The 27,529-nt window shown below is 41.8% G+C and overlaps 1 protein-coding gene across 11 annotated transcripts in view; it reads right to left on the bottom strand.

Moving 5' to 3' along the window:
• Positions 1 to 27,529, bottom strand: part of LOC149314349 (tetraspanin-4) — a 771,146-nt gene that overhangs the window by 101,910 nt on the left and 641,707 nt on the right. For all 11 annotated transcript variants that reach the window (XM_089520921.1, XM_089520920.1, XM_089520922.1 and 8 more), the window contains one exon: positions 12,203 to 12,394. In XM_089520921.1, the coding sequence (XP_089377047.1) occupies positions 12,203 to 12,394 (192 nt within the window). The remainder of the gene's footprint in view (positions 1 to 12,202; positions 12,395 to 27,529) is intronic.

Here is a 27,529-nt window from a genome sequence, read left to right as displayed (position 1 = left end):
GGAAATTTGTCAACCACTCCTAGACGAGGTCACACTTCCCCTGAAGGATGAAGTTCACAGTTTGGGAGTACTTCTGGATCCATCTCTATGTTTGTCATCTCAAGTAGATGAGACAGCCAGAAGTGCTTGGTATCAACTTCGGTTGATACGCCAACTGCGACCCTACCTCGACCAAAAGGACCTTGAAGCTGTAGTACATGCTCTGGTAATCTCTCATCTTCATTTCTGTAGTGCACTCTACATGGGGCTACCCTTGTATCAAGTTTGGAAGCTCCAATTAGTGCAAAATGCGGCAGCCAGGTTGGTCACCGGATCCTCGGGATTTGACCACATAACACCTATTCTGAAAGATCTACACTGGCTTCCAATTAGCTTCCGGGCACAATACAAGGTGTTGGTTATTACCTTTAAAGCCCTATATGGCTTGGACCCGAGTTACTTATGGGAACGTATCTCCCTATACAATCCGCCCACACTCTTAGAACAAATGGGAAGAAATTGTTAGAGAGACCAGCATCTAAATATGTTTCTACTTCCCAAAAAGCATTTAGTATAGCTCCCCCACACTATGGAATGGACTCCCAGAGGAGATCCGCCTTGCTACATCCCTGGAAACTTTCAGGAAGGCAGTTAAAACAGAGCTTTTTTGACATGCATACCCACTTGACCTTCTATGAATTACAGACTGTTTCTGTATGGAACGAGAGCATCTGACCCCATCATTGTTGATTTTATGTTTTTAACTGTGGCTTTAATTTGTGTGATAATAATATTGTAATGTTTTAATTGTATTTTTTAAACTCTGTTGTGATCCCGCCTTGATCCAATTGGGAGAGGCGGGAAGATATAAATAAATTCTATTATTATTATTATTATTATTATTATTATTATTATTATTATTATGGTTGAAGAAAGAAAGAAAGAAAAGCATGTCCTTAAGAATAGGCAGATGACAATTCTCACTGGACACCTGCCCCTTCTGCAAGATTTTCTAGTCCTGGAATAGAAAATTATTTTGACCAAGGAGCTGACCGTTTTGCAAGGATGCATGCCGCTGCCAGATTCTGCAGCTTTGACCAGTGGAGTCTTCTGCCAGGTCATGCAATCAAGCAAATTATTTATCAATCTGGCCTTACTTCAAGCATGGGTTTTTCTTGCAGTCAAATGTGTTCCTCTTACAAATTGTCAAGATAGTAGTAATTAGATACCAGCAACTGGATACAGTTATTAGGAACACTCACTTAGGATTTATTTTTCCACTTAGAATTTCTTTTTGCAGTCCTCTCTGAAGTAACGAACAGTTGGTCTTAATCAGGCATTGTACAAGATGCTAACTACTGACTTCTGTCATCTTCTAACAACATGCAAGACAATTACACTTGTTCTTCTTGTCCTAAGCAAAAAGTCTAAGGTCCCTTGATATTATTCAGGTCAGAGAAAATAGGCTGCAGGAAATGGAACTGGGGAAAAAACAACCATGAACTCTTGGGTTTTACATCTTAATTTATATCCCCTTGTCTGAGCCTTCAACAATGACACTGTCTACTAATTAAAACAAATGCTTTGTCTGTGCTCTGAAAAATGAACATCAAATAACTGCCTTCATAAACTGCTAAAGGAAGAGAGAAGGAAGATCAGGATGGACCTCTCTCTCTCTCTCTCTCTGTCTCTCATTCTCTGTAATTCATATATTGCAATAAAGAAACATGAACAGGCCTGTGAAGGTGACAACGTGGCATTGCCAAAATCTCTCAAAATCCTTCACTCCTTTTTACTATATCTCACCGCTGCCACCACTTTGTGATGATGAGTCTCTCACACAACTATTTTTTCTGATGGCAGCACAATGGGTCTTTTTATCCCACTTGCTCTCTTCAATTCTGTCTTTCTGCAGCCTGCAAATACTGCACCATTTTGTTTTATATAAGGGACCTGATAACTATTCAGGAGATCTCTGAGGAGCCTTCTAGCCACCCACTTCTATCTTCGATGGGGCTCTTGGTCATTGGTTCATGTCTATCTCCAGCCTTGCATCCATCTCCATCCTTGCAAATATATATAATATACTACATTTGTTTTGGTTCCTAAACTTTTAGAATTCTGGAACATGTCAGATTTTAGAATTTAGGATAAGGGAGACTCAACTTCTACTGAGCCGGTGCTGTCTTTATGGTATTTTCTGAGCAAGGGTAGGCAGAGTGTGGTCCATAGTAGACATGCATCCCCTGGGGCCCAATTTTGTGCCCATGAAACCCCCAGCAGTATCCTAAAGCCTCCCACTTTATTTTTTTTAAAAAAAATGTGTAATTTTCATGTTGTTTTTGTCTGAAGGTTGTGCAGAAAATTCCCTAAATGCATGAGGACACATGAAAACATCTCACAACACCCACCCCAGGACCCCATACTACACCCAAACACTTCTGTTTTCCTCTGTAGTTCTTCTCAAAATGGCAGCAAGAAGTAATGTCATTCAGGTACAAAGGAACATGGAAGTGGCCTTATGCAGGATCATACCTTTGGTCCAAAAAGTAAATACTACTGTCTACCAACTACCAACGGTTTTCCAGGGTTCTGAACTGAGGACTTTCTGCATGTGTTCCACCACTGAGTTACAGCCTTTCCCCAAAGGATGCTTCATGCCGGCCATGAAGAGATTGTCTTCCTCCATTTATCGGCTTCTGCCTTAAGCCATCAAGACAAGAGGCTGAAGAATGATGATGGTAATCATTATCTATGTCTTTGTTGGAAAAAAAATCACTTGTGAGAGAATCATTTATGGGACCACTCCTTATCAATCTTCACATACATTTTAACACCTTACTAGACAAGTTCCCTGTTCCTGGTAGAGTCTCAAATGTCAGCTCTTCAATAAAGTGCAATAATAGAAAGAGAACATTTTTCAAAAACCTTTTCCAAGCAATATTCTCTTTTTCTTTTTTCTTTTCTCTCTCTGTGCTTGCCACAGATGAGTCTATGATGATAAGTGAATTCATGTGACTGGTAAACTTGATGAGTTTCTTAACACTTAAGTCATTGAATCTCCTTGCTTATTGTGAACAGAAGGAAAAGGAGATGAAGTTGTGCATTATACTCAAAACATATCAAGCTGGTTTGAAGTGAGGAAGAAAAGAGTGAATGAACAAAGGAATCAATTACTGGCTGAGAGGAAGAAGTCTCCTATTTTGGGAGTTTTCAAGCAGAGTCTGGACACCTATCTTTTGAGGAAGCTTTGCCTCTGGGTTTCCTGAGCTAAGAACAAGATCAGACTTGATCTTGATCTTCCTCTAGCTCTATGATTCTGTGAAAACTGGGACTCACCTGCTAGTAGTGAATGAGTCAGATACCCCTTAGCTATCAAAGGATAGATGCTGTTAGCTAAAGAACACTGCCAGTAGGACACAAACTACATCTCATCCTGGCCTTTACTTTAGGCTTGGGGTCAAACCCTCATTTAACTATGTTTACTATGAGAACATGGGTAGGTGAGTAGCTCTCAGTCCTACTGAACTCAGAATTGTTGCAAGGATAAAGAAGATACCCCATCCCATGTATGTCAGTATGAGATATTTGGAAGAAGATGGGATAAAAATCTCAGCTTCAGTCAGCATGGCCAATGAACATGAAATAGCCAATTGAACTAACCTCAGCCTTCTAAATCTACACCCCCACATTGTAATTGATTCCCTTATCCCATCATTCAAGATTACTTTTGTGAAGCTTTTATACCTTGCAACAGGAGGTTTATATCCTGTACTGAAGCCCCATACTGCATTATAATATCTGTACAGCTGGATTTCAGAGATGTGTTTAAATCTATCCCTAGGAACAATGTGAAATTATTTTTACTGTCTAACAATCACATGCACCATACAGACGCGAAAGGAAGAAAAAGCAGACACTATTCATATATAAATGCAGTGCATACCATACCAAGCACAGCAGGACAAGATGACAGTTTTCCTCTCAGACATGGCAAGGTTCAATTTAAGGTGTGCCATACTTCAAGAAAATCAAGAAACAATGGAAACAAAATTGCCTGAAAGCCAACTTTCTTCAGCCTCTCATCTTTAGCTTTTAGACTGCTCTAAATTGTGCTGACTGGAATGATTTAATGTGAATGACTGTTCTGGAATAAAAAGTAGCATTCGGTTCTGTTTCCTTCCCTACTTCTTAAAGAGAGGCAGGGAGTGTTATGCAGCTATTTCAAACACGTAAGACATGACATTCACCCAGAGTAGAAAGGGAGTGATTCAGTCCTCTTGCTATCTGCTGGAATTGGACCCAAATCAGAAAAGGGTTTTATTTATTATATGTTACTAGAAAACCACTTTCTGAAGACCCAAAGTGTTGTTGCGATGAATTATGAACACAATCTCATAAAGCACACAGCAGAACAAAGAAAAGTGACCCTTAGCAGAAACCTGTGTCATTTTTTCCCATTCCCCAGAATAAACCTCTTGTCCTTTAAACCCAGCATGACAAAATAGCTGCAAACTGCTGAAGCTGGTTAGTTGAAAAGCTATATTCTACTGAAATCTGATTTCAGTGCTTCCATTTTCATTGTGAGACACATCATTCTTGGCAAGAGAGAAAGAGTTTTTAAGTTTTCTTGAAAAACAGTCTGAGTTGCATCAGGCTAAGCTAGCCATTCATTATTCCCATTCGTAGCAAAGAGGCAAATTAATCATGGCTAAGTCAGGCATCACTGATTTCAACTGTACTATAAAATGGCAAAATAAATGTAGAAGCAGCCAACTAAGCTATTGCACTTCCTTGAACAATATATGTAGACATGCACATATTTATGAATTATTTTAATTTTCACTAGGCTATCTATTCATAAATTAAAATGTTGCATGAAGAGAGCACAGGGCAAGGCACAGACAATATAAATAGTTTTTTGTTTTTTTAAAAATTAAAAATAAAAAAAAAACATGTGCACTGGCACAAAACTTTATGAACACCAGACCCCCAAATTTCCTAGCATTCCAGAAGTTTTATTAACCAACTTAATTTTAGATATTATCAGTGCTAGTTGGAATTGACAACCGGTGAAGTTCTTTCTAAACTGCTATCATGTGGTTCCTATAAAGTACTCCTGTCAGCAATCTAGCTGCTGTGTATTACACTGTCTGCAGTCTCTCCATCATCTTCAAGGGCAGCACCATGTATATGTCATGGCAGTAGTCTTCCCAAAACATTGCGTATGTTTTGTGCCTTCAGGTTGATTGTTGGCTTATGGCAACCCCGTGCATTTCAAATGGTTTTCTTAAGCAAGGACTACTCAGAGGTGGTTTTGATAGTTATTTCCTACAACACGTGGAATTTACAGGTGGACTCCCATCCAAGTACTAACTGGGGATAACCCTGCTTAGCTTTCAAGATCAGACAGGATCTGGTGACTTTAGCATCTATTGTCCCTCTATACCATACACACACCCAAACTGGCTGAAAACAAAACTGAAAATAACATGTAGTTTTCATTTCCACAGATTTTTGGCCTGCTGTTCTTGTTTCCTGAAAGGTTGGGGGCTGGATGGGAAGGATATATATTAGCTGTCTATTATTTCTGGAAGCCTTTGTAAATGATGTTTTGCCAGTGTTGGTGTTTGGGAAGTGTAAGGTCTTGGAAGAGCTGGAGGAGCTACAAAATCATCCTGAGGAGTTTCATGGAGCCCATGGACTGCTATCTCTCTCCCCATTTTAGATCCTTGCACAGTTTGTTTTACCACCATTCTGAGGCTGTTTGATATGTTCTAGATTTTACATTCTTTCATCATATTTATGGAGTTACTGTTTTTAATCCTGGCTTTGTGAAATGCCCAGAGAGCATAGGCTACTGGCCAGTATAGAAATACAACAATCAGCCAATAAACCAATAGATAAATTGATAACATTACCAGCATCAGAGAACCAGCATGACATAATGGTTTGGGCATTGGACTATGAGACTGGAAATCAGGGTTCAATTCCCCACTTGGACATGAAACCAACTGGGTGACCTTGGGCAAGCCACATGCTCTCAGCTTTAGGGGAAGGCAACAGCAAACCTCCTCTAAACAAATAAACCCCATGATAGGGTCACAATAATTTGGAAATCCTTAGAATTACAGAATCGTAAAGTTGGAAGACACCACAAGGGCCATCCAGTCCAACCCCCTGCCATGCAGGAAGTCTCAATTCAAGCATCCCTAACAGCTGGCCATCCAGCCTCTGCTTAAAGACCTCCAAAGAAGGAGACTCCACTACACTCCGAGGGAGTGTGTTCCACTGTTGAACAGCCCTTACTGTTAGGAAGTTCCTCCTAATGTTGAGGTGGAATATCTTTTCCTGTAGCTTGCAGCCATTGCTCTGGGTCCTAGTCTCTGGAGCAGCAGAAAACAAGCTTGCTCCCTCCTCAATATGACATCCCTTCAAGTATTTAAACAGGGCTATCATATCACCTCTTAACCTTCTCTTCTCCAGGCTAAACATCCCCAGCTCCCTAAGGCGTTCCTCATAGGGCATGGTTTCCAGACCTTTCACCATTATAGTCACCCTCCTTTGGACACGCTCCAGTTTCTCAACGTCCTTTTTGAATTGTGGTGCCCAGAACTGGACACAATATTCCAGGTGGGGCCTGACCAAAGCAGAATATAGTGGCACTATTACTTCTCTTGATCTAGACACTATACTTTTATTGATGCAGCCTAAAATTTCATCTGCCTTTTTAGCTGCTGCATAACACTGTTGACTCATGCGGCACACAACAACAAAACCAGTCTCAACAATATTACCAATTTTATTGGTAGAGATAATCTAGTCACAGAAAAGATCTATCCTTCCTTTCCAAAGCCTTCCAAGTAGTAACATCCTGCCTTTTCCTAAATTCAGAACTCAAGGCATCTTACAACAAAGGGATTAAAAAAAATTCTAAGGCAGTGGAGTCACTAGGGTTGGTGTCACCCATGCGGTAACTCATGGTGTCACCTCCCCCATTGACTTCCTCCCATACCATACTATACGCAATCCTTAGTAATGTTTTTTGGTATTAATTTGCTTATACATCGTGATTCCCACATAACACTGAACGTAATGGCAATAGTTGTGACATAAATAACTAGCAAAATTAAATTTATACCTTTAAATTATGGTGCCATACGCACAGAATAAATGTGTTTACATACACATAGTTTCATGTAGTTACAGTGAAAATTTGGTAAAATGTGATGTTTTTAAAGGAATTTTAATTTTTTTAAAAAAATAAAAATTACAATTTGAAAGTTTAATTTAAAAAAACCACTGGGGCCTCTCCTTTCCGTTCCACTGTGCCTCACCCCACTCACACCATCTTTTTAGCATTTTAAAGAGATACAGGTGAATGCCAAAGCTCATTTCTGCCAAAATGCAGATGTCTGAGGAGCAGTGGTATCACCCCCCCCCCTTAGAGTGTCATTTCATGCGGTCTGAACCCCCCGCACCCCCATAGTGATGCCACTGATCTAGGACCAATCTCTTAAATGAAATGTTGGACTCAGTTATATTGAGAGGTAAGTAGTGTTAGACTAGGACTCTGGAATCCAGGGTTGGAATCCTGGCTTGGCTAGAGACTAACTGGGTGACCTTGGGCAAGTCACACTCTCTCATGCTCAGGGGAAGGCAATGGCAAACCCTCTCTGAAGAAATTTACCAAGCAAACCCCATGATAGGATTGTCATACATTGGAAACAACTTGAAGGCACACAACAACAAAAGTACTGAATGGCCTTAACTGGGCCAAATCTGAACTGTATGCGTTAGTAACAGAAAGAAGAGCCATTGGTATAAAATTTATTTAAATATTGTCTTCAACAATATACTAATTGTTTTTTTGTGGGTTTTTCAGGCTATGTGGCCATGTTCTTGAAGAGTTTCTTCCTGACGTTTCACCAGCATCTGTGGCTGGCATTTTCAGAGAATGCTTGCCTGGAAAGGAATTGTGTGTGTGTGTGTGAGACCCTGGGAAGGCAGGAGTGATTTGCATGTGGATTGTTCTGTTGCTAATGGCAGGCCTCAGGGTAGGAGGGTCTGCAAAAGAGGATTAGTGCTGGGAAACCCCTGACCCTAAGAGATTTCTCATTCGCATTTGTTGATTCTTCATCTTGCTATTCCCCAGGACTGGTAGCCAAATTTTGTTCACTTTAAGGGTTTCTTCTTTCCGGTTGAAATTGTCCAGGTGTTTGTGGATCTTAATGGCTTCCCTTTGCATGCTGACATAGTAGTGGTTGCCATGGTCCAGAACTTCAGTGTTTTCAAACAGTATTTTATGCCCAGGATGGTTTGTGGCATGTTCTGCTACTGCTGATTTTTCTGGCTGGCCCAGTCTGCAGTGTCTCTTGTGTTCCTTGATTCTGGTTTGTACACTGCGTTTGGTGGTCCCTATGTAGACTTGTCCGCAGCTGCATGGTATGCGGTAAACTCCTGCGGCTGTGAGAGGGTCTTTCTGGTCCTTGGCTGAGCAAAGCATTTGCTGGATTTTCTTTGTCAGTTTGTAAACCATTTGAAGGTTGTGCTTCCTCACCAATTTGCCTATTCTGTTTGTGACTCCTTTGATGTATGATAAAAATACTTTCCTTTTGGGGTCTTCCCTCCTCTGGGTTTTTCTGGGCCTGGCAGCCCTTCTGATGTCTAAGCTGGAGTAACCATTAGCTTGTAGAGCCCGGTCCAAGTGTTTCAGTTCATCTTCCAAGAAGTGGGGTTCGCAGATGCCTTTTGCCCAGTCTACCAGTGTTTTGATTGTGCTTCCCAAACGTTGGTTTGGTTTGCAGATGACTAGGACATCCAAGAATGGCAGTGTTCCTTTCTTTTATTTTTCCATAGTGAATTGGATGTTGGGGTGGATGTTGTCCAGATGGTTCAGGAACACAGACAGATCTTCTTCTCCATGGATCCAAATGGTGAAAGTGTCATCCATGTATCGGAACCAAGTTGTGGGCTTTTTTGGTGCTGTTTCCTGGGCTTGCTTTTTTTCAGCATCTAAATATCACCCTATCTCCTTACAGTCTTTAAATTAATCCCAATGGCAAAGTAAGTCACATAATGACAGATTCCAGGCTACTTGTGATAGCAGTGGGAGATCCCACCCACCCTCCAGAAATACTGGATGCTATCATCTAACACCTCTAAAAGTTGCAGGAGAAAAATGGGGTCATGTTGCACTCACAAAGAGGTGCCAAAAATCAATCAGCTGTGGGATAGGATTGCTGTATGCCTTCAAGTTGTTTCTGATTTATGGTGATCTTAAGGCACACCTATTGTGGGGTTTAGCTTGGCAAAAATTATTTAGAGGGGGTTTGGCTTTGCCTCCTTCTGAAGTTGAGAGAATGTGACTCAGCCAAGGTCACCCAGTGGATTTCCATGGCTGAGTGGGGATTTGAACCTTGATCTCCAGAATCACAGTTCAACACTCAAGCCATTGCATCATGCTGGGATATGATAGCAACAGGGGGGAAATTCAGAATCCATTTCTATTAGAATGGATAATGCTGGCAGTTCAGGCAGGCAAGCCACAGAGTATGGGGCAGGAAAAGGGATCCAATTGCCTATAAACCATGTAATAGTAATAGTAATAGTAATAATAATAATAATAATAATAATAATAATTTATTTGTATCCCACCTAATCAATGAGGAATCTGGGTGGCTAACAACAGTGGAAGTACAATAAAAATACAATAAAAAACAAACTAATCCCAGCCCAGCCCCCCAGCCATATAAAACAGAAAATAACAATAAGCAATATCAATACAGTGACAATCAATAGGAAAACATAAGAACATTACAAGTCAAACAAGGTTAATAGAAAATCCATGAAGCCCTCCTTAACCCACCATTAGAACAACCCCCCCCCCCCCATCGCTGAATATACCCAGTTGGCAAAAGGGTGGGAAATGGTTGTTCCAATATTTTACTTAGAACGCAACCAAGGCTTCTTTGTACGTTTGACCCACTTCCCAAAACAGATTTTATAGAAACAGAAGTGGGTATTTTGGGGAGAGTTGAGTTGTCCATGGTGAATCCAGGGTGCTGAAAGGTGCTGAATCTCCAGGGTGCAGCCAGAGCAGTTAAAGTGGGATCATAGTGTAAGAGGGAAAGGCCCTAGAAGATCAGCCAATGGCCATACATTGGAGTATTCTGGATATCCTAGTCCAAAATCATAATTTTTCAAAATGCTGGGCAAATGATCTGCTTTCTTTCTATCTGGCTGTCATCCAGATTGGAGATAGGGTGATATATATATGCTGAAAAACCATGGTATTAACCCAGCTTATGTACCTCCTGGCATGGGAAGAATGTCACCTTTGATTCCCCAGGGAAAAAAATGTGGGATGAAGGATCAAAGATAACATTTGGAAAAGAAGCCACTCTCATATGTAATTAGCAATAACTGTGGCACGTTACAGACCACCCAAAACGGGCGGTCTCGCGCCGCTGCTTGTTGCTGCGTCCGGGAACCGCAGCAGCCAAACCGCGTGGTTCCCAGGCGCAGCAACAAAGAAGCGCCAAAATGGCGCTTCTTCCTGGGCCCCGGAAGAGACGCTGCAAGTGCCGAAGCACGCACTCGCGGTTCCACTTCCGGTGTGTGACATCAGGACGCTGCGTGTCTGCCATGTTTATCACACTATGCTCTTAAAGTGCTACTATTCCACTTTGACTCCTCTAGCTGCCTCCTGTTGCATTGTGGGATTTGCAGTTTTAAGGAGGGGTATTTAGAATTCTCAGGCAGAGAAGTTCTCTGCCTGAGAATTCTAAATACTCCTCCTTAAAACTGCCAATCCCAGAATGCAACAGGAGGCAGCTAGAGGAGTCAAAGTGGAATAGTAGCACTTTAAGAGTATAGTGTGATAAACATCTGCGCGACATCAAAATGGCGGCACTCATCTGTATAGGGCGCCGCCATTTTGACGCACTCATTACGTACGAGGAGCAAGGTGCATCAGGAAGCGCCGCCCCTCGCGCGTAATGACAGCGCGATGATGGCGCCTCATGGGCCCGTCTGTAACACGCCTTAGAGACTCAAACTAAGGCCTCTTACAAACAGACCAAAATAAAACTGCTTCGCGTCACTTTGGAGGTTTGCTGTTTCCATGATGCATGTGTCCTAAGAGTTCGGAAGCTGCGCCAAAGCTGTGCTCCAGTCCTTAAGACTGGATTGTGGCTTTGGCATGGCTTCTGGACTCTTAATACACATGCATCATTTAAACAGCATACCTCCAAAGTGACTTGAAGCAGCTTTATTTTGGCCTGTCTGTATGGGGCCTAAAATTCAAGACATAGCTTTAAATTTGTTTAGTTCTGAACCTGAACTATGTTTGCTGTACATATCATTTTCTCTCACAACAATTACAGATGAATTATTAAATCATACCACAGATACATTAACTAAAAGCATTTCATTGCTAAATAGTAAGAACAAAATAATGTGGTTTCTATTTTTATATTTCTACTGTTAATGGCTAGGGTTTATCAAAAATAATGTACTATTAATAAGGGACTATATAACTCTCTGATTGTATCAATGTGTTCCTATGCATATCTTTAAAGACACGAATCTGTAAGTATCGGATTATCTCACCCAAGGTGCAATGGCCTCGGTTTAAGTTGCTTTCTTGTCTTCCTGGTGGCTAGTCTAGATGCTTATTAGCATATACTACATTGCTGTTGTTGCTGCTGTATGATTTCAAGTTATTTCCAACTCATGGCAATTCTAAGGGGCAACTATCATGGTGTTTTCTTGACAAGATTTGTTCATAGGGGGTTTTATCATTGCCTTCCTCTGAGGCTAAGTGAGTGTTACTTGTCAAAGGTCACCAGTAGGTTTCCATAGCTGAACAGGAATTCAAATCTTTGTATTCCAGAATCCTTGTCCCACATTCAAACCACTACACCACATTCTCTCTGTATACTGCATTACCCATCTTTGATTCATATGTAGCACCACATATCATTAGTGCATTAAAGTTTTGCTTCCTGTACTACCCAGATGAAAACAGCCATTTTCAACACACACTGCCGCATAGTCATTGTATGGGCTAGTCACTAATATATACAATAAATATCATTAATTAAGTACACTTTTTAAAGTTAAGACTATACTGGGCATTAACATATTAATATGCTAAAACATTCAGAAGTCAGAAGAGAGCATGCCAGTAGACAACAGGTAGACGTAGTTTTATACTCACACTGAGCAGGAGGCACTTGTTTTCTTTGATGGCTCCTATGCACCCCACAAAGCCAATGATCATTACAAAAGTCCCCGTGATGATCAGCAGGTTGGCAGCTGACAGTGAAGGGAAGGAAGAGGAGAGAGTGGCAAAGTTCCCTTGAGTAACAGCTAGCCATATGCCGACTCCAAGGATACCACAGCCTCCCAGCTAGGAAAAAAGAAAAGCAAAATAACTTAGCCACACAGCAAAGAAAGCTATCATCCTCATCATCCCCACTGCTATCTGTTATCATCATCATTAGTAGAAGCAGCAATATCCAGGGAATTCTCCATGAGGATGAAATTATTCTCAGAATGATGTATGTTTTTATTCAGTGTACATAACTGAGCAAGGGCTCGCCACCTCAAACTGATGCACAGCTATGCTGGATACATTTAACACAAACATAGAGAATGAGTTTCTCTGATCCCTGAAGCCTTCCCCTGAAAGTGACAGCTGGCGGAAGGAGCAAAAAAGTACAGAAGTCCTGTGATCTGCCCTCCACAGGGACAAAAACGGCAGCAATTATGGTCCAGACTCACAAAGAAAATCTGCCACACAACTGAGATGGGGCATTAAGCTCAAGGATTTCAGCAGAGTGCCTTTGGTCAAATTGACATTGTCTCTTGAAGCATTTACACACTGAAGGCTAGATGGAGTATCTGGATAGAAAGTAACCCACAAAATAACTTCAGCAAATCTCAGATTTGTAATGTGGAGTCAGCATCAGCTGTAGTCCATTTCAATACTACTGGCAGACACTTCACCTACAGATACATTTCCTCCACCTCCAGTGATGGCGGGTGGCTTCCATGTCTGTGGAGGGTTGAAGCAACTCCAGTTTGAAGTCTGAACCATAAAGGGGCTATCCAAGGTGCTGAATCTAATTTGGGTATAAAGAGGACTTGGAAAGCTTTTGTTTGTTTTTGAAGTTCAGACTTAAACCTGAAAGAGATTCTCCTTTCACTTGATATGGAAGGAACCATCAGACACTGCCCATCTCCTCTTTCAGAGTAGGTGTGTCTGTAAGGAAGAAGGCCTGTGCATGTCTCCTAGCTTCCACTGTCCTTACTTGGCTCACTATGTGTGCAAGGTGCAGATAACCTTGCATTGCAGATAACCCATCCCAGAAATTAGGTACCAAGACAAGAAGCGGTGCCAGAGCATGCATTCCCAATCCTGAGTGGGAAAGAGCTCAGAAAAAAAGGGCAGATATGGCCCACTGGCTAGTTCTGGCACAAGGAAACTAAAAACATGAAGTCTGTGTACAGTTACAAGATGCTCAGAAGGTGATCTCTCTCTCCTAATGTCCCCACGATCCCTCTCTGCCAATGTAAACAGCAAGATACAGGGATCAGACAGCTGTTAACCCAGAAGGCTATGACTGCTGTACAAACAAGCAGTGTTTGGCTCCAGAACATTCTACAAATGAGAAAAAGCAAATGACGGAACTGATTCATAGCAACTATTACTACACCTATGCACTTGCTCAGTTCTACAATATTCTTTCAGTGTTTTCAAACAACATAAAACAGTAAAAACAAATAACTATGACATAATCAATGAATAGCAGTAACTAATGTCAGCTACAGACTATAGACCACTGTAGGTGTTCTCCTGAATAGAAGGCATACCTAAACATGACAGATTGTATGCATTTCCTACTTATATTGTAATGTGTCTAGTCTGTCTTTGGAAGAGGGTATCATTAGGAGGCCAGGGGTGCGGTGGGGGAGAGCACCAGGTGACACCCTGGGGGGGGGGGGAACTGTTTCCCAAACATCTGCCTTTGGGCAGAAATGAGTTGTGTTGTTTGCCTGCTTCCCTTTAAAATGCTGGAGCTCAGAGGAAGAGATGGTATGAATGGGGCTTGGCTCAGTAGGAGGAAAAAGGATAAGCGTTAGATATTTTATACTTTTGAATTATTTTTAAATTTTCTTTAAAAACATCACATCTTACCAAATTTTCACACTAACCACGTGAAACTATGTACATGTAAATACATTTCAGTTGTGTGTGTGATATTGCAATTTAAAGGTATAATTTTAATTTGGTTAGTTGTTTATGTCCAAGCTATTGCAATTTTTGTCATTCAGTGATATACAGGAATTACAATTTATGAGTAGCATTAGTACAAAAAACATTACTAAGGATTTTGTATGGTGTGCTATGGGAGGAGGTGAATGGCTGGGGTGACACCATGAGTTACCACACTGGGTGATGCCAATCCTAGTGATGCTATGGAATTCTGGGAATTGTAATTTATTGGAGCACCAGGGCTCTCTGACAGAGAAGGATAAATGTTTCACAGAATTCCCTAGTATTGAGTCATAACAGTTAAAGTGGTGTCCACCTGGATTATTTCTGCAGCGTGGATGCAGCCGAGGAGGAGGAAACAACCTGAAATTTGAAGCAGACACTGACAAGCACCAGTCAAAAGAAAAGTTGTTTTCACTGTTGGCTGCCACTTGACTGTGTTGATTGTTTCCAATTGACATCTAAGGACCTGTGATTTATGGATAATTGTGTACTTGGTTATTGATGATGTGTGCTTCCACCCTCCTTGGTACCCCACCATTCTTTGTTTGTAGTGCCAAACATTTTGCAGAAGAGTGATGAGATGGTAATGCCTGGCAATTTTCGGAGCTTGCTGCTATGACAAATAAAACAAAAACAAAACTACCAACAGGACTATTTTTGACAGCTTTACTGTTTTTTGAAGGCCCCCAAATTGTCACAGTGAAAAGAGACACTCATTGCTGAAACAAAGTAGTGACAAGAGAAAGAGAGAGACTGCAGATGGCATGATATATTAGCAAATAAGTACCAGGCCTGTATTGATTTTTGCAGGAAATGTGTGAAGCAGGTTCTGTTTATCAAAGATGACATCTTCAGCTAGCTTCCTGATGATGGCAGCATTTATCCCACCTTGAATTAAAATGCAGCATGGTCTGAATGCTGGTACCGAGTAATTATTTTTGACACCTTCTCTATCCTCCACAATTACAACAGATACAGTGCCACTGCCACCTTTCTTCCTAATCTGTATTCTCTGGCTAGCCTACCACTGGATAACATACCAAGGATATTTATGTGAACAAAGCCATTCTTATTCCCTCAGAGTTGCCTTGAGGACAGGAGCAGCCGGGAGCTTCCACATCAGTGAGGATCTTAGTCCAAACTTCTTAGTACCTATCCAAGATACTTAGCCTATTTGGGGTGAGGGATGAAGTACAGCACTTTGGAGTCTGACCTAAAATACAGAGTGGATTACTTGCCCCTTTGACAAGAAAACCAGCACCAGCCAGGTTGACCTTCATTTTACAAAGTTAACTGTGTTGGGTTTCGTTTTACAAATATACTTGCAGGTGTAGAAAAAAAGCATGTGATTTTTTTTTCTTATGTCATCCTTACATGCAGGAATGAATAATTTCTGCAAAACCCAACCACCCATGCCATTTTCAGCCACAGACTGGACTTCATGACTCTTTTTAGGAAAATTTATTTGCAAATTTGTTTGCAAAAAAGTACCCATGCTTTTTTTCTGCACAGAAAACATGGTTTCAGGGCAGAAAGCAAAAAAGACAAGAAATAAAAAGCAATACTTTTGTTTAGGAATTTTTGTGTGTGCAAAATAACAATTATTTGTGTTTCTCTGTGTCTGTGTTTGTGTATATGCAAACAAATTTTCCTGAAAAGAGTCCTGAGGTGCAAATAGTAGTAAACATGTGCAGAAACCTTCTAATCTCACCCAGCCAAAGAATCTTATAGCTTTTACCTGTTTCCTTAGTAGAGTGTCTTGAGTTTAAAGACACCTTTTTGGGGGGAGGTGAGGTCTAGGATGTATGTCTTAACAGGTATTGTATGCATGTCTAAAGGACAACCTCTTTTTCCCCTCTTCTACATTTTCAAACTTTAATGGGCTTACTGTTTGATAATGCAACTTGACTAGCACATCTTTGAAGCAAGGATATGTTTGGGCTTGTTTTAGCATAGGAAAAAAGGCAAGAAAGAGGGGACACATTATATAGGTGTAAAAATTAAGCATGATACGGAAAATGTGGAGCAACTTAAGCTCTTTTCTGTCTCTCACAATACTAGAACCCAGGGTTATTTGATCAACCTAAATAGAAGACAATGAAGAATAAAGGAAATACTGCTCCACATAGGGCATAAAGTAATGAATTTGCTAGTACAGGAAAAAGAGGGCATCTGCACTATAGAAATAATGCAGTTTCACACCACTTTAACTGATGTGGCTCCAGGCTACAGAACCCTGGGATTTGTAGTTTTGTGAGGTACCAGCATTCTTTGGCAGAGAAGGCTTTAAGACCTTACAAAATTTAAAATCATGTGATTCCACAGGATGGAGCTACAACACTTAAAGTGGTGTCAAACTGCATTGTTTCTAGAGTGTAGATGTAGCTGTAGTCACAGATACTAAATAGGACACCTTTAAAGGGGATTAGGCAAACTCATAGACAATATGGCCATCAATATATAGTAGTCACTAAACTTACAGGCAGACTCCAATATTTACAGATAGTGTATCCGTAGCATACCAGCTGTTGAATCTGATTGGGAGGCTAGTGTGGTACCCATGCTATACTTTGGGCTTCTCATTAACAGTTATTTGGCTATTATGCAAGCAGAATGCAGACTATGGCCCTGAACAGGCTGGTGATAAAAGCTGGCATCAAGGCAGAGTGGGGGCATGGCAACTGCACACCGTGTGCCCGACTCCACTCCCATGCCGGCGTGATGCCGCACGCCCCACCACATGATGGGAGGCCTCATGGCACTCCCTTGGCACAGCGTGTATACACACTGCACCAAAGTCGCACCGAAAACCCGTGGTACCGGCAGCTATGGTGCCCTTTCCACAGTGCAAAAATAAACTGCTTTTTGTGGCTTCTTTTTGCCCTGCTGACCTGCCGGGTTGGGAGCATGGTGTGCTGCTGCCACACCCCCAATCTGACAGGGAAAGGAGTGGTGTCCCGCTGCCCCTTAGGGGTCATCTGTAAAGCACCTATATTGACCTTTGGTCTGATCCAGCAGAGTGTTTCTCATGTTCTTATAGACCATAGAGTCGTGTTTATCATCTTTACCATTTTTTTAATTAGTGGTGCTAGACTCTCTAGATTATAATTCTCTCAGAAATTACTGGGCTGAATGGAATGGCTGAAGACAGATTATGATTTGAAGGGGTGAGGAGGGATGTTCCCCCCAGACACCATGTAAATGTTCCATTACAAGTCTGCAGTGCAAGTACACTTGTATGTTGGGTGCAATCAGGAAACATGGCTACAGGTATGAGGTGAAACATGTTGGGTTTCTGAAGTTCTACCTCATGCGCCTCCCATGTGTTTGCTCAACAAGCAGATTACAGCCTAAATAGAAGGATTATGGTGTTAAAATGTAGTGCTTCAGTATGATGTGACTTGTTCCGCACCTCCCTCTGGACTGAAATTTCAAGAAATATAAGAGCATCAGTCTATCAGCCATATATCAGTCAGATTCAGATACAAATCTGAACACCAAAGTGAGGATTGCCCAACCCATCTTTTTCCCCATTTCCATGTATGGATATTGGAAAATACAATAATGCTAGGTAGAGGGCAACTGAAAGAGAAGATCACATGCCTGATGGTTAGACACAATCTGAGGTCTGAGCCTGTAGCCTGAACAGAGCAGTTGGAAACAGGGGGGCTTGGACATGTTTCATTCACAGCATTGACTTCAGGGCCTTGAAACACTAATTCATGTGAAGTGTCATAACAGAGAAGGTGAAGGCTTGGTTTAGAGTAGGAACTAGAATTAGAGAAAACAATTCTCCTACAAATTCTAAATTTATTTGTAATTGTGTGTATTCTTGAGTCTGCAGTCATCCTCTTTTGGTTGTGGTTCTGTCTCTCTCCTTTCCTTCTCATTCTATCCTGGGAAAGCTGGTTGTAGCTGTGACAGCAGGAAGGTCAAATTCAATCCCTTTTCTCTCCTCCTAGGGGGGGTAAAAGGGTCCCTTCTCTCCATCCTTCATCAGTCATGCAGCTGAAGCAGTCACCAGACAAACAGGACTCTCATGTGTATGAAAACAAAATGCAAGCCAGAGAAAAACATTAGGAATTATAATGCTCAGTTCATTTTGAAGAAAAGTGCTCCGAGGTGCCAAGGTTTGTATTCTGACCCAAGGAAGGAGAAAACATGGTTACAAATCTAGAAAGTGATGTTTTTAACATATAGGTTAGGGTGGAAGAACTATACAACCTTTCAGATTTTGTTGGACTGCAACCTCTAGCAGTTCTCTGTGTGCCTTCAAGTTATCTGTTGGCTTATGGCGACCCCACAAATTTCATAGGGTTTTCTTAGGCAATGAATCCTCAGAGGTGGTTTGCCAATTCCTGCCTAGGCCACACAATTCCTACCTTTGCTATAGAGTCATCAAGCCATGAACTCACTCCCTGACAAACATGTACACACATGCATGTATAATAAGGGTTGCAGAATTAGAGCTTCTTGGTTATTCAAGTAGGTTAGAAAGTAAAGTATTCAGACCTAGAATGCATATGCTTCAATTGTTCCTTCACCTTTGTAAACAAAATAATCCAAAGCAGCTTCTAATTATAAGCATTCAATATGAGGCTTTAGTGTTGTATACATTTTATAATACGATGCCAGAAATTGCCTCATTGTTCATCCTAATGGTCTTGGTGCCCCTAAACGACTTTTATTGCTTTGATTACCTAGAAAATACATCTCATCAACAGCTCTTATGCTATCAAATTAGGATGGACACACACACACACACTTCCTCTGCCTCTGCAGAATCTGTACATTTATCTATAACTAAACTGTCTAGCAATACAAAAATACCTAAGTTAATCCTGGCCATGTATTATACATAAGATGCTGTGTGCTTCTATTGAATTGTATTTTACATCTACTTATAGGCTCTGGTCAGAGAATACTAAGCTTTCGGAAAAATGTTTGTCAATTTTCTGTGATCATACTCCACTACAATTTTAACTATCAAGTGAAATAAAGGTTTGGAGTTTTTACCACTATAATATTATTTCAATTGCATTAATAAGATTTGTAACAGCAGTAGCTGGCCTCATTCTGCTGCTCATGAGTCTAAATTGTTATTCTCCCAACCTCTCAAGTTCACCGCATGCACTGACAGCTTTTAAAAAGAAATTAGAGCCTGCTCATTCTAAAGCATTGAATTGCCACAATAACAAAAAAATCTCCCTTGAAAATACTGAAGAGAATTTTATTCAAAGCGTGGAAGGGGGAGGAACAAAGCAGAAAGCTACATGCAAAGTTCCATCTACGTAAGCCTGAGACAGATTTCTAGTCATGCTGTTAGCTATCCATTGTCTTTAATTTCTGGATCCTTAAAAGCTTCCCATCAGTAAAAGGCAACTGTTGTATCATGGACAAGGGAACCATTGGGTGATTTAGGGAACACAGCATTTCCCCTACACTGGACTAAAGCCATAGTGACAATGTTCTCAAGTCAAATCTCAAAAGGATCTGAAGGGTATATAGCAATCAAAGCTACAAAAAGCACCTTCTGTTTATTAGAAGGAAGTTGGAGTGGGGGGGACAGAAGGTAGATCAGATCTAGAGATGGCCTCACTAAAATATGCTGAAGTCAGTTTGAAAAAGCCCTAAAAGATGACTTCCTATCACCCCAGGCAAATATTTTATTGTAACAGAACTCTGGGTGGCAGTAATTGTGGAGGTGGTTGGGTTGTTCATGTCTGTATTTAGAGGTGGCCCATAATCGGAGGCCTTAAAGCTGTCATTTCTTTATCTTTCCATTATCTGGGGCTGGATCTAATGGTAGATCTCTGAGTGAACTGAAGGAGATTGGTTTTTCAATCCCAATTGTCTAACAATAGCAACCACTAAAAAATTCAATCTCCTCTAAATTAGGTTGCTGCTAAAAATAAAAATAAAAATTGATGGCAGAACAAAAAAGCCTTGCAGAAAAGTAGGACTGGATGAGGAAGAAGCTGTGTTTTGCTACCATGCAGAAATTCCTGGACAGAACAAGCACTGAGAGGCATACACCACTTAGCATATATCTACCCATCTGAACTATTATTTTGCAGATGGGTTTAGCTGGTGGACTAGGCAGTTGCCTGTTAGTCATTAGATGATTTCTTAAAAGGTTAGACAAATTACTAAGTATATGAATAGCAATTAGCATTAGTAGCTACATAGAACCTCCGTGTTCAGAGAGAACACATCTCAGAGCAGAGGATGGGAAAACTATTTCTTTGGGTTACATTTCTCAGATTCCCTCCCACCACTAAGACCACTGGGAGGCCTAATCCAAAACAAGATTTCCAAACTCTGCTTCAGAATACTAGAACCTGGCAGCATAAAACAGAAGAGAGATGCGTCTTCTCATGCTCTGTTAATGAGCTTCCCAGAGACTCCTATCTAACTAGATAGCTGCAAAGCAGAAATAAGTCTGTGGTGGCAGCTGGTGAATCAAATATCAATGTGGTGAGTGTGTGTGTGTTAAAGTCCATTGCTAAGTTTTAGTTCATACTGTCCATGGACTGTCTATGGTGTTTTCTTGTGGTCTCCACATGGCTTCAGAACCATGGACAGCTCATTGAAACTCAGAGCAACTGCACTATCCCACTGACATTGGAACCACCAGCCACCACTGTTAGAACAGAAGAACCCTTGATTAGATATAGCACAATTCATATTGTCTTCTTACCTTCCAGATAACCCCTTTACACTTCTACAAATATCAAATATACATGGGCCCTAAGTAACTGTCAGTGCATGAGAATATAAGACTATTTCCAACCTGGTTCCCTCCAGATATTGTTGAAAATGTTACTTTCCCAAGCTGTGCGCTTTGTATTACAACTCTTACCATTCCTCAGCATTGACTATAGAGACTAGGGATGATGATGGAGGTTGTATTACCAAAAATGTAGAGGGCCTGAGACTAGGGAAGGTTGGTGTAAAACCAAGCCAATTACCCAAGCCAATATTCAAAATGCAATCCTGCAACCCAGAAACACATGATGAGTACCCAAGTCAATGGTATCTGTCTACCAAGAAGAGGCCTGAAGTGCAAGTTGTTGTTGTTTTTATTTTCCAACTTTTGGCAACCCTGAGGTGAATATATCACAGGGTTTTCTGGGGCTGAGAGTGTATGATTCACCCACGGTCATCCAGTAGTTGAGCAAGGAATGGAACTCTAGTCATAGTCCAATGCTCCAGAGTCATAGTCCCATTCTCAAATCACTACACCACATTGGCTTTCACTGTGCCAAAGCTGAAGTTAGTTAGACCTCGGTATCCACGGACTTGCCCTCCATGGATTTAAGCTTTCGTGGACGGCAAGCCATCCATTGTCCCCAATTACAGTGCACGCATGTGAGTGCACCACCATTAGAGACAGTCCCTGTTGTCGCCAGTCATGGCATCTGCATGTGGCTGTGCTGCCATTAGGAACAATAGCAACAGCAAGTGCATTTCCATACCATTTATCAGTGTGATTAAGCACTCCCTAAGCAGTTTACAATGTGTAAGCTAATTGCCTCCAACAAGCTGGGTACTCATTTTAGTGATCTCAGAAGGATGCCAGGCTGAGTCAACCCTGAGCCCCTGGCTGGTATTAAACTCACAACCTTGTGGTTTGTGAGGGAGTGGCTGCACAGGCTGTACAGGCATTTAACCACTGCACCACCAGGGCTTTTTCACCTGAAGTCCTGTTGTCCCTAATGGTGGTGTGGCTGCATGGCATGGCTGCATGACACAGCCACCAATGGGACCTGAGGTCCCATGGATTTTGGTACCTGTGAGGGTGTCCAGAACAGTTACCCCAAGGATACTGAGAAATCACTTTATTTCAAAAGTAATTTAATACTATTTTACTCTCACACATACCATTTCCTGTTCGGGATCACCTTAAATATTTGAATATGTAGAAAAAAATTCAAAACATATTTGGGTCAAGAGGAATATAGCAAGCTATGGGGTTTACTTTTATTTTTAGATTCCTAAACTTACAGCACTTTATAAATAAAGTTTAACAACAATAATAAATTAATTCATTACTGTCTACACTAACTAGATGCAGGCAGAATTCTTTCTAAGGCTGACCTGAAAATTCCTGAAATGTCCTGAATTCTTTTACATGCAAAGGATGCATAAGCAGAGGTCTTCGCAAAGCAAAACAATAAAAACAACAACAACAACAACAACAAGAGATTAAAAAACAACAGCCAGATATACACCTGAGGAGAGTACTGTATTTATAAAAGCATAGTCTCCTGTGTGGACAGGGATTCTGCAGACAAGAAGAGGGAACAGAAAGCATCCCACTTTCTTCCCTGAAATATGACACACTCCTCTTCTCACCATGCAAGCTGTGGTCTCATAGTGACAGCAATGAGGGCTTGGATGAAGAAGTCCTTCTGGAAGGAGGAGAGATAATTTTCAACAACAGCTGGTGGTATCCATGTCAGTGGAGTGGTAAATCTATTCTGGGTTTTAGTTTAACTTTAAAGAGATATCCAAGGTGCTGTACCCTTGGATGGCTCCTTTAAAGTTCAGACTTAAACCCAAAGCAAATTCACCATCCCACTGACATGAAAGTCATCAGTCTGATATTTCTGTTCAGAGTCCTCATTTTGTCCTGTGCCTACAGGCAGGAAGTGCCAGGATAGGCAGGTTGTAGCAGCGAGAAGCTGTTCTAAATGAGTCAAAGCAGTCCAGGTCATACACAGGTAATCAACCGAGTTCACCATAGTAAAAGGGGTATCAGTTCTTCCATTAGGAGAAGCCAGGAGACAGGGTATTGAGAATCAAGAGGAAAAGACAAAGAGACATAAAACTTAAGCTAGTCCAGAGGTCAAGACTCCAAATCAATCCAGCAACAGGAAGTGCACAAAAGGTAGGGAGAGTAAATGGCTGCAAACAAACAAAAACACCCTCTCAGCAGCTGCTGTGGAATTTATAGCTGCCTAACCCTGACATGCCAGATCCCTGACTGTGTGCACAGTTTCTTATTTAAGAGGCCTTGGATGCTTTGGCATTATTCCTTTTCCTGATGATGCTCCACTAATAATGGGGGTATCTCTTTAATGTCTCTCAGTTCCAGCTGAGTTGGGGGCCCATCCTGCTGAAGTTATTCATCAGCTACATCTCTCTCTAGCTTCTCAGATTCAGGGAGGAGAGCCATCATGTAGAGTCACAGGCCTTTTTTCCCTGAACCTTCTGCAGGGTGCATTATGACAAATGTTCCCAGTTGTAATTGAAATGAAGTGAAAAGCCAGGAGAACCTCCCTTGACCCCACATGCCAGGAAGCTATAGCAGGAAAGAAAGTGGACTGGATGAAAGCGGAGGGAAAGGGGAGGATAAAAGGGAGCCCAAGCCAGGACTTCCACTCTTACAGCTCTTACTGTCAATGGTTCCTCCGCATTTGGCTTGTGGATGTGTGGGAACACGCACAGGTCTATAGCCTTAATTCTCAGACATACCTTTTGGGGGATATGTATCCACTACGGAAGAGATAAAATAATAAAAAAAAAATTAGGAAGAGGTTTTGAGAGACTTTTTGAAACATGAGTTTTAAGCAGGGGAAAAGAATATTGGAACAATTGAAAGCATTATGAGCGTCAGCACTTGTTCCTAAGTAAATCCCACTGGATGCAATGACGAGGATATTCAGCTTTAGGGCAACTGCATTAAAACATTGGGAGTGGGTGCAGGAATGGGGAGGGGGAGAATAAAATTCATACCTTCATTTTACAATAACTCAGTACTAGTGATAAATGCTTTCATCTCGTTTGCATTTAAGAGAGAAGTCACAATGGGAGATTTTACAAGCAAACTTTAAATACACTTTTTCTCATTGCAAAAACTGTTTGATGACAGCCAGTTCTCGAAGGAGGGGAAGTGCAGAGATAGGGACAAATTAAGCAAACAGTTGTTTTATTCATCTCATCCAGATAAAACTCAGTGCCTGATATTGTACACACAAGAGAACAAATCCCTTAAGTTACAATAGTTAAATCCTCCCTGTCATTAGCTAAGATGAAAAAGTGTTTGCATGTGTCCCTCTCAGAGGCATTAGAGATCTAAGCCAGATGGAGTTTTTAAAGTGGCCATACGGCCTCATTCAAACTTGCCTGACTTCATACTACTCAAAGGTAAGTGGGTTTTTACAGGCTTTATGTGTTAATAGTAAAGTTTGACAGTACAAGTAGAAGTTTTGCCAAAGCTAAAGATTATTAAACAACTGACTTCCTATCCATGGCTCTTGAGATTCTCTCAGAACTAGACACTGACCCCAGTCATTCTAACCCACAAATGCACTCCATGTGACAAAGAGAAAACCAGACCAACTGATTGGGGGTGGAATCTTTTCTGCTTTTTCTTTTAGGCAACTATGTCGCAAGCCAAGGTTAAAATATAAGACAGCAAATTTTGGCTCTAGTCTACTGATTCTTGGAGCGGGAGCCAGGAATGTAGGTCAAACTATTTGCCATAGTGGAAAAATTGGCAACATAGAGTGTATCTAAGCTGTATAAATAATGCAGTTTGACATCACTTTAGGGCAGGGGTAGGCAACCTTTTTGAGCTGGGGGCCAGGTTGCTGTCCCTCAGACAACTGGGGGGCTGAAGCCAAAAAATAAATAATTAAATAATTTTTAAATAAATAAATAAACCGGGACAAATGTAGGACAAAAATTTTAAATGAAGGACACTTTTTCTGATTTTTTTAAAAAATGTTAAGATAAATGCATGTTTCTGAGCCTTCTATAGACAATTTCCCCACCATGCCCCCTCGCGAGAGTGGCCAAAGGCCCCGGTGGCAATCGGCAGCAGGACTGGGTTGGGGCCGGTCCTGAGGCCTCGCCAGGCCGCAGGTTGCCTACCCCTGCTTTAGAGGTTGCACCTCCACCTTACAGAATCCTGTGGTTTGTAGTTTTACAAGTTGTTTAGCCTTCTCTACCAAAGAGTTCTGGTGCCTCACAAAACTGCAGATCCCAGGATTCTGTAGGATGGAGCCATGGCAGCTCAAGTGACATCAAACAGTATTATTTCTACAGTGTAAATGCACCCATAGGCCTTACAACAACATACTCATCTGGAAGTATAATCAGATTGTTTTTGTTATCCACCCTCAAGTTGATCTCGACCCATGGCAACCCTGTAGATGAGACATCTCCAAGACTCCCTGTGCTCCACTGCTCTGCTCAGGTCCTGCAAATTCATACCCATAACCTTCGTAGTAGAGTCCATCCATCTAGCATGTGGCCTTCCTCTCTTTCTGCTCCCTTCCACTTTTCTCAGCATTATTGCTTTTTCCAGTGAGTCGTGCCTCCTCATGATGTGGCCAAAGTATGACAGCCTCAGTCTTGTCATCTTGGCTTCCACAGAGATTTCTGGTCTGATCTGCTCTAAGACCCATTTGTTTGACTTCTTGCCTGTACATGGTAACATCAGCACTCTTCTCCAGCACCACATCTCAAATGAATTCATTCTCTTCCTATCCGCTTTCTTAACTGTCCAGATCTCACATCCATACATGGTAATAGGGAATACAATGGTTTGTATAATTCTAACTTTCATGTTCAGTTATATGTCTTTACATTTTACGATATTTTCTAATTCTCTCATAGTTGCCCCCCTCCCATTCTTAGTCTTCTTATGATTTCTTGACTGCAGCTCCCACTCTGATGAATATTTGATTGCAGGAATGAAAATTCTTTTACTTTTCCTCATTGTCTAGTTTGAATCTGTGTAAATTCTGTGTGGTCCTCAGTGCGCCTGCGTTATACATGGGCGGGCTTACATGGGTTTCAGCATATGCTGTAGGCCAGCACTGGAAGAAGCCTTGGCATGCCAGGAAGAGGTAATGGTACTGCATTGCATCATGGGCATGAGTCCCATTATTTGTAATGGGGCTCGAGAATACACATTTTTCCCTTACGCAGAAGGGTCCAGAATGGATTCCTGCATAAGGGAAGGGGGCACTATATTTTTGTTTTCTTTATGTTCAACAATAAGTCTGCCTTTGCATTTTCATCTTTGATCTACCCTAGTAGTTGTTCCAAGGCTGTGATGTTTTCAGCCAGTAGTATGGTGTCATCTGTGTATCTTCATAGAATCATAGAGTTGGAAGAGACCGCAAGGGCCATCCAGTCCAACCCCCTGCCATGCAGGAAATCTAAATCAAAGCATCCCCGACAAATGGCCATCCAGCCTCTGCTTAAAGACCTCCAAGGAAGGAGAGTCCACTACACTCCAAGGGAGTTTGTTCCACTGTCGAAAAGCCCTTACTGTCAGGAAGTTCCTCCTAGTGTTGAGGTGGAATCTCTTTTCCTGTAGCTTGCATCCATTGTTCCGGGTCCTGTTCTCTGGAGCAGCAGAAAACAAGTTAGCTCCCTCCTCAATATGACATCCCTTCAAGTATTTAAACAGGGCTATCATATCATCTCTTAACCTTCTCTTCTCCAGGCTAAACATCCCCAGCTCTCTAAGTCATTCCTCATAGGGCATGATTTCCAGACCCTTCACCATTTTAGTCGCCCTCCTTTGGACACACTCCAGTTTCTCAACGTCCTTTTTGAATTGTGGTGCCCAGAACTGGACACAATATTCCAGGTGAGGCTTGACTAGAGCAGAATAGAGTGTCACTATTACTTCCCTTGATCTAGACACTATGGCGCGTTACTAGCGGCCTGTAAGCACTCCTTTTCCCGCTGGATCAGGGCCTCAGCTGCCAGAACGGCAGCCTCTGGGGCCCCAATCCACCGCTTTCCAGGCCGCGGGGAAGCGGCAAAAGGCCGCTTCCCCGCAGCCTGGAAAGGGGCGTCCTTGGGGCTTCATGCCCCAAGGACACCCAGCTGCGGTGGGGAGCAGGAGAAAGGGGCCGCTCGGCCCCTTTCTCTCTTGCGTCGCTGGCGCAGCCATCTAAAGGCTGCACCAGCAATGCAAATTGAGGAAGGAGCTCCATTTTGGAGCTCCTTCTAGCGCCGCGGAAAGGGCGCTCTATGTGCCCTCACATGGCGCAAAGATGCCCCGTTCGCACCGCCCCGTTTGGAATGGGCACTGCCATTTTGTACATCCTGGGGACATATTAGGGTTAGGTGTGTGCGTAAGGCATGCACTTTCCCTAACCCTAGTACGTCCCCAGGACGTACTTTACGCCCGTCTGTAACGGGCCTATATGCCTATTGATGCAGCCTAAAATCGCATTGTCCTTGTTAGCTGCCGCATCGCACTGTTGACTCATGTTCAACTTGTGATCTACT

This window comes from Sceloporus occidentalis, unplaced genomic scaffold (assembly GCF_023333645.1).
Source record: "Sceloporus occidentalis isolate IW3139 unplaced genomic scaffold, rSceOcc1.0.p SCAF_4, whole genome shotgun sequence".
In the NCBI taxonomy this organism is placed as follows: Eukaryota; Metazoa; Chordata; class Lepidosauria; order Squamata; family Phrynosomatidae; genus Sceloporus; species Sceloporus occidentalis.
Note: the sequence above shows the minus strand (reverse complement) of the source record. Positions and strands in the feature narration are given on the sequence as shown.